General features: G+C 34.8%; 1 protein-coding gene across 1 annotated transcript; it reads left to right on the top strand.

The window, feature by feature from the left end:
* Positions 1-1,927: 1,927 nt before the first annotated feature.
* LOC106060155 (uncharacterized) lies at positions 1,928-5,991 on the top strand. The gene is made up of 3 exons (XM_013217949.2): positions 1,928-2,304; positions 3,764-3,916; positions 4,594-5,991. The coding sequence occupies exons 1-3, from the start codon at positions 2,188-2,190 to the stop codon at positions 4,885-4,887; spliced, it is 564 nt and encodes a 187-aa protein (XP_013073403.2). The 5' UTR covers positions 1,928-2,187; the 3' UTR covers positions 4,888-5,991.
* Positions 5,992-7,279: the final 1,288 nt, after the last annotated feature.

Here is a 7,279-nt window from a genome sequence, read left to right as displayed (position 1 = left end):
CAGAATACAGATATCAGAGACGCATTAGTGGCATGTAATCACCAGAGATTAGGTCGTGAATTTTAGGGTACTCATCTCTGGACCTCACAAAGTCATTGGAGGTAGTTAGATCTCTGGAGAAGGCACAGAAACATTCTGTAGCATACAACTCGCAACAAGTCACTACTTTTCAAACACCACAAGCACACAAATCAACTATGTCGGAAATGTCCAGGATATGTCCGTTTAACATCGTACTCAGGACGAGGCTGTTTATTTCTTTGTTTGGCATAGGCAGTCTAACGTTGTACCCAAGACGAGGCTGATTCATTATTTCTTTGTCTAGGATAGGCAGTCTAACGTTGTACCCAAAACGAGGCTGATTCATTATTTCTTTGTCTAGGATAGGCAGTTTAACGCCATACTCATAAAGTTATCAGCACCAAGAATGATAGGTTAATAACCCTGAAATTAGGGACCGTCTAAGCAAGAAAATGTGTAAAACTTGGAAACTGTAGAGCTTATAAGTTGAACAACTTGAGATGAGATTTGAACAAAAATCCTTTTTTTTTTTTCATTTCAAACTTTCCTAACCTTTGTTCAGTCTCAATATTTTTTAAAAAATTTAAACAAACAAAAACTTGAAAACAAATTAAATCGTTGGACTCGTTTCAGCTTCTAAATACGACCAGCTACAAAAGCGACGAACTCATTATTTCAAGAAGAAAATTCAATTCAAATATAAGACAATGATGCCTGCCCTCCTCCGTCGTCCTGCGTGAGGTTTGGGCCTGGATGTAATCTTCAATTCTTAAGGAACATCCGAAACATTAACTTGTGCCTCGATATTTTCTCAAACTTCATAATAGAACAAACCGCCTCCCCAGAGGCGTAGTGAGAAAAACGTGCGCCCGGGACAAGGTACTTTATTTGCGCCCCCCCCCCTACATTTTTCTTGAACATTCCATAGAAATATAGGCTGCGAGGGACGCCAACCTGAGGGTGGCGCCCAGGTCCCCTTGCTCCCCTCTCGCTAGGCCTCTGCGTCTCCCCTAAAAGCATTACTTGATTTGACTTATTTTGACATGCCTAGTTTTCTAAAGAGCATGTCGTAATAATGCATTTGTTCCGCTTAGATTGATAGAAAGCGCTTGCAACGCTCCACCAAACTCCACAGAACTTACATTTTTGGTCGGGGAAGACAGCTTCGCAAGCCAAAAGTTGGGAAACTATTTTGTTGATGAAAATAATAAAAATAGGCCTAATTAAGATCATTAATAATTGCAACAAGGCATATTATAAAGATCGATAATTACTTTTTTTTATTTGTTTAACGAACTATGCTGAAGCTACATTTAGCATAGATGAACTAGTTGAATAGTCTCAGCTCTATTTAGCATAGATGAACTAGTTGAATAGTCTCAGCTCTATTTAGCATAGATGAACTAGTTGAATAGTCTCAGCTCTATTTAGCATAGATGAACTAGTTGAATAGTCTCAGCTCTATTTAGCATAGATGAACTAGTTGAATAGTCTCAGCTCTATTTAGCATAGATGAACTAGTTGAATAGTCTCAGCTCTATTTAGCATAGATGAACTAGTTGAATAGTCTCAGCTCTATTTAGCATAGATGAACTAGTTGAATAGTCTCAGCTCTATTTAGCATAGATGAACTAGTTGAATAGTCTCAGCTCTATTTAGCATAGATGAACTAGTTGAATAGTCTCAGCTCTATTTAGCATTGATGAACTAGTTGAATAGTCTCAGCTCTATTTAGCATAGATGAACTAGTTGAATAGTCTCAGCTCTATTTAGCATAGATGAACTAGTTGAATAGTCTCAGCTCTATTACCTGATTAGACTCGTATTTAGTTCAAGCAATTAGTCATGTTCGTTCTAAGCAAATCCAAATACAGTCAAAGATAAAAAACAAAACAAAAAAAGAACCGGATATTCCCGTAGCAATATATAAAGCTCAGCGACGTGGAACATATACACCTGGCGTTATTTGAATTGAATGAACTGACAACATGACAGTCAACGCAACAGTAAATAAGTTGATAATGTTTGGTCTATATAAGGCACAACTTACTAGTAAGTGTCATGAAAGTTCTAGAGCTGCTCACTATACGCAAAGAAACACACAAACACAAGACTCGATTGAACTGCAGTCTGATACACACAACAATTACAAACGGATAATCAAGTATGGGTCTTCTTCTTGCCAAACTGTACCAAGCTGTGCAGATGTTTCAAACTGGTACACCCACCAGGGTGTTAATGCTAGGCTTGGATGCTGCTGGGAAAACGACGATTCTCTACAAGGTGGGACCTATATTATATTTGGTATTTGTTAATGCAGTGTTTTCCAAACTTTTTCTTTGACGGAACACTTCGCACATCCTGAGTATTTAGCGGAACACTTTGCTTTTTTTTTAAAGAGAGATTAATCCACGTGGTGGCCTACTTGTCAATTATTCCAGTAGCCCGTGGAACACCTATTCAGGTCTCTTGGAACACTAGGGTTCCGCGGAACACAGTTTGGGAAACACTGTACAGTTAATGCGTATGACTTTTGATTTGAATCTTTAATAGTGTAGTTATGTGTCCGATTTGTGTGGGCTTAAATTATATCATTAGAAAGATTTTAAATTAAATAACGGATATAAACTATTATAGGACAAAATATTATAAACTAGCAGCAAGCTTAATCTACCGGCTACATCGGTTGATTTTTTTCCCACTCTGTCTGGACCCTTTCTTTCTTTTTTTTTTTTTTTACACTTGTAGTAAAAAGTCCAGCATTTTAACGCTCCCCACTTCCCCCCACGCTTGGCCCGTGAATTCTAGTATCTGTTACGTGATTGATTAATAAATGAATGAATAAGTGGTATTTGGCGTATATATAGTTTATTAGCACTGCATAGCGAATACGCCCGTTGATTTCTTCTTAGGATTCATATTGTTTATTATAGCCGGAACACTTCTTATTTTTTTATTATAATAAACGGGCCACATTTCGACAATCAATTTAACATCATTTTGTTGTGTGTGAATTAGTGTGTATCTCTCTTTCCTTCTCTCTCTCTCTTTTTTTTTTAATCTGCGCATTGTAATTTCTCCGACATAGACTTTTGACTTGATGTGGAAAGACCTGCTTCATAATGCGCCCCCGATGCATACGCGCACTCATATTTTGGGCCCGTTAATTCTGGTATCACTTTCACTTATCCGTTTACCCCGAGAACGCCACCAACAAAATGAGTCCTTCGAACACTCTATGACTTTTCTTCGGCTTCTCAATTCAATCTATTTTATATTTCGACCTTAGTTAGTTTTTCTTTTTTTTTTCAACCATATTAAAACAAGCAATGTACACTATTTGACACCACATACATTTCTTCATACCATCAGTTTCAGGCCAAGAGAAAATGCATTTTCCGATGTGACATTCCATGTATACGATATTTCATGCGAATCCGTATGACAGTTAAACTTGTTAAAGAGTTCTTTCGATCAGTGGGTTTAATTTTTTCGAATGTATAGTAGATATATAATTGACAGCTCTAAAGATACAGAGAACAAAAATATAAAGTTAGAGAGTAAGAACCCCCCCCCCTCTCCCATAGATATATGTATAGAAACAAAGTCTTCACCTTTCATTTCAAGCGTTTTAAATCAATAATCCTAATATTGTTGTTTTTTACCATAAGCTAAGCAATTATTGTTTTAAATTCATTTGACTAGACCTAATTCTTAATTGATTGATTTGACCTACTTACAGGTGAAATTGAATGAAAACGTCTGCACAATTCCTACCATTGGATTTAACGTCGAGACTGTTTCCCCAATCAAGGGCGTGACCTTCACAGTCTGGGATGTTGGAGGGCAGGAAAAAATTCGACAGTTATGGAAGTATTACTTTGTCAACACGCAGGTAGGTCCAGGAAATGAAGTGATTCATTCCACTTTCGTTTCTTGAAAAGTTACGCAGAAGATTTAAACCTTTGTAAATCCTGAGCTGCCAACATGAATGATTTAAATCGTCACGTAAAGTCACGTTTATGACATTTAGTTCGAAATACAAAATGATACAAATGTAACCAATAGATCCAGTAGCCTAGGAGTTGGTCTAAATGAAAACATGTTTTAAAACTAAAAACCCTAATATACCCAGATAATGAAGATAGTAATGTATAGGCCTACATCTTTGTGTAACTAACGTGCCTCTATGAAACAAACAAAACGAAACACACTGTTACAAAGCGATAACAACAAATATTGAAAGTAAAATGCTGTGAATCTATGAACCTACTTTTTAAATCAATGAATTAAAATAAATTCGTTTCTTCACTAATTGTCACATGGAAAAGTGCTTCAGGAGGCCAATAATAGTCTAATAAAAGTTTTTAAAAATTCAAATATCAAATATTGAGCTTTAGTGAATATAATTACTATGTCTCCTTTTTTTCCTAGTTCTCGAATGTATCTATTTTTAATATTTTAGATCTACGAAAGAACACTTATTTTGTTTGAAGTCTTATTTTTAATTTATCGATTATTTTTTACTTTCATAGATTCACACACTAATTTGATTTGCTATCCACTTCTCAGGGCCTCTTGTTCATAGTCGACAGTGCAGACGTGTCTAGGTTTCCAGAAGCAAAAGAGGAACTCTTCAATGTAATCAAAGCAGACGAGATGCGTGGAGTGCCTGTGGTTGTAGTGGCCAATAAGCAAGACTTGCCTGGAGCTGCTTCCACAGCAGAAGTTGCTGACAGGCTAGGACTGACAGAAATGAATGACAGGAAGTGGTTTGTTCAAGGCGCATGCGCAGTCAACGGAGAAGGTATCTACGAAGCAATGCACGAAATGGCAAACTTGGTGAAACAATTCATGAAAGGTTGAGTGAGCATTTCGCGATGCACGGGGAAAAAAATCACTGACCTATAAAAAAAGATCATTTGATGTGAAACAAAGCGCAATGTAATGCACTCATGTTTCATAGTATTATGACCAGGGACCAGACACATTAGAACTCGTCATTATTTCATTTAAGCGTCGAGTCATGCCGTGATTTATATTCATTTCAAGAACACTTTTTAATGGTGCAATATCGATGTATTTACATTTGTTTTATGATGAAAAAGGGTAAATGATTGTGAAGAGTCCATAACGATTGTATGTGAATGTTGTATTGTTACAAATAATACTTCCACAATATGATAATCAATAATCTTGCTACAATGTGAATACCATTTATATTTTATACAGTGTGATTACCAGTAACAACGTGACTACTGTTTATATTTATATAGTGTGATTACCAATGTAATTCATTTCTACAATGTATGTTCTTAGAAACTATTACACACACATTTTTGTGTGCTATGGTCATAATTCATATTTAATGTTTCTCCTTCCATCACCCAAATAGTGTTGACATAAATACATTGAACCGGCTACAACTTTGTTGATAAAGTCTTTGTGTGTTTTTTAATCTTTTGTTTTTTACTTCAATTCCAACGTATACAACCTAAGCTTGTTGACAATACAAACGACAAATCAGGAATGTTCTCTTCAATCAAAAGAATATAGAAACGTTTCATCAGAACAAAATGATCTCATTACAAAATGTTCATTAGACAAATATTCAAACAGAAAAAAACAAAAAAAAAATACCGGGTATTAAATTTTTTAAAAAGACAATACATTCTATATACATCTTTTAGAGCGATTGTTTTCAATTAACAACCAATGAATGTTAGAGTTACAAAACAAATCAATAAAAATGGAACACTGAACATTAATTTTATGAACTCTAAATGCAGAAATATCCAAAGACGTTTCAGAAAAATATTTTCTAGTCTCTAGCCAAATTTAAATTTATTTTTTTATACCTTGAAGCTGTCAAACTTGAGTTTTTCCACTGTGGACTCAAAAGTAAGGTAGCAATTATACATAAAATACTGAACCATAACCTTCAAATACAAAAAACAAAAGCTAATAAAATACTCAGAAAGACACAAAGATAAAGGCACATTTCTTGTTCCATATGATAGGACAAATTTGTACAAATGCTCCTTCTTCCCTGGTGCTATTAGAGCATGGAATAGATTGCCTGAGCTAGCCAGGAAAACCATTGACTTGGCAGAATTTAGGTCATTGGTTAATATGCATGACTAAATGCATGACGCGTAAGACGTAATCATCTTCTTTTTTGAAGTAACGTCTGTATTGTTATACGATAATATAAGAAGTAATTCTTTTCCACAACAATATACTGTCAAATTTCTAAAAAAAATCGTTAGAGCCTTTTCGAGAGCGGAAGTGGAGTCAGCAATTTTATTGCCCCAACCCCATACCAATGCATGGCGTAAGTGGAGCCAGCAGTTTATTGCCCCAACCCCCATACTAATGCTGGGCGGAAGTGGAGCCAGCAGTTTAATTGCCCCATACGAGTGCAGTGCGGATTCCAGAAGTCAAACTTATTTTCGATTAAAATTACTTAAGCACATAATGTGTTGGAAATAGATAAATAAAGTTGCTGTGGGCATTATCATGCAAGTTGAACAAATAATTGTTGGATTAATAGAAACTTTCTTTTCAAATTTAACTCCTACCTCATTCATGTAGCGTACAATAAGCTAGTCTTCATTTGCACACGAATGTCTATATCCAAAGTAATAAATAACACACATTTAAAGCACATTAAAGTATTTCTTTTTTTAAAGCAACATAAACTATTTTAACCCACAATTTTCATCCAATAAATATTCCGATGCTTCAAATCAACATGGGTGCAGATATAAATTACATTATTATAATAAATTAACAAGAAAACATTTTTAAAATATATTTTTAAAACACAATACCTACATTATTGAATTTTAAATGTGATAAAAATAATTTTAACAAATATTTAAAAAACAACAACATTTGATTCAATTGGTGTATTGAACAACAACATTTGATTCAATTGGTGTATTGAACAACAACATTTGATTCAATTGGTGTATTGAACAACAACATTTGATTCAATTGGTGTATTGAACAACAACATTTGATTCAATTGGTGTATCGAACAACAACATTTGATTCAATTGGTGTATCGAACAACAACATTTGATTCAATTGGTGTATTGAACAACAACATTTGATTCAATTGGTGTATTGAACAACAACATTTGATTCAATTGGTGTATCGAACAACAACATTTGATTCAATTGGTGTATTGAACAACAACATTTGATTCAATTGGTGTATTGAACAACAACATTTGATTCAATTGGTGTATCG

The sequence above is a fragment of the Biomphalaria glabrata genome, chromosome 3 (genome assembly GCF_947242115.1).
Source record: "Biomphalaria glabrata chromosome 3, xgBioGlab47.1, whole genome shotgun sequence".
In the NCBI taxonomy this organism is placed as follows: Eukaryota; Metazoa; Mollusca; class Gastropoda; family Planorbidae; genus Biomphalaria; species Biomphalaria glabrata.
This window is presented reverse-complemented; position numbering and strand designations above follow the sequence as displayed.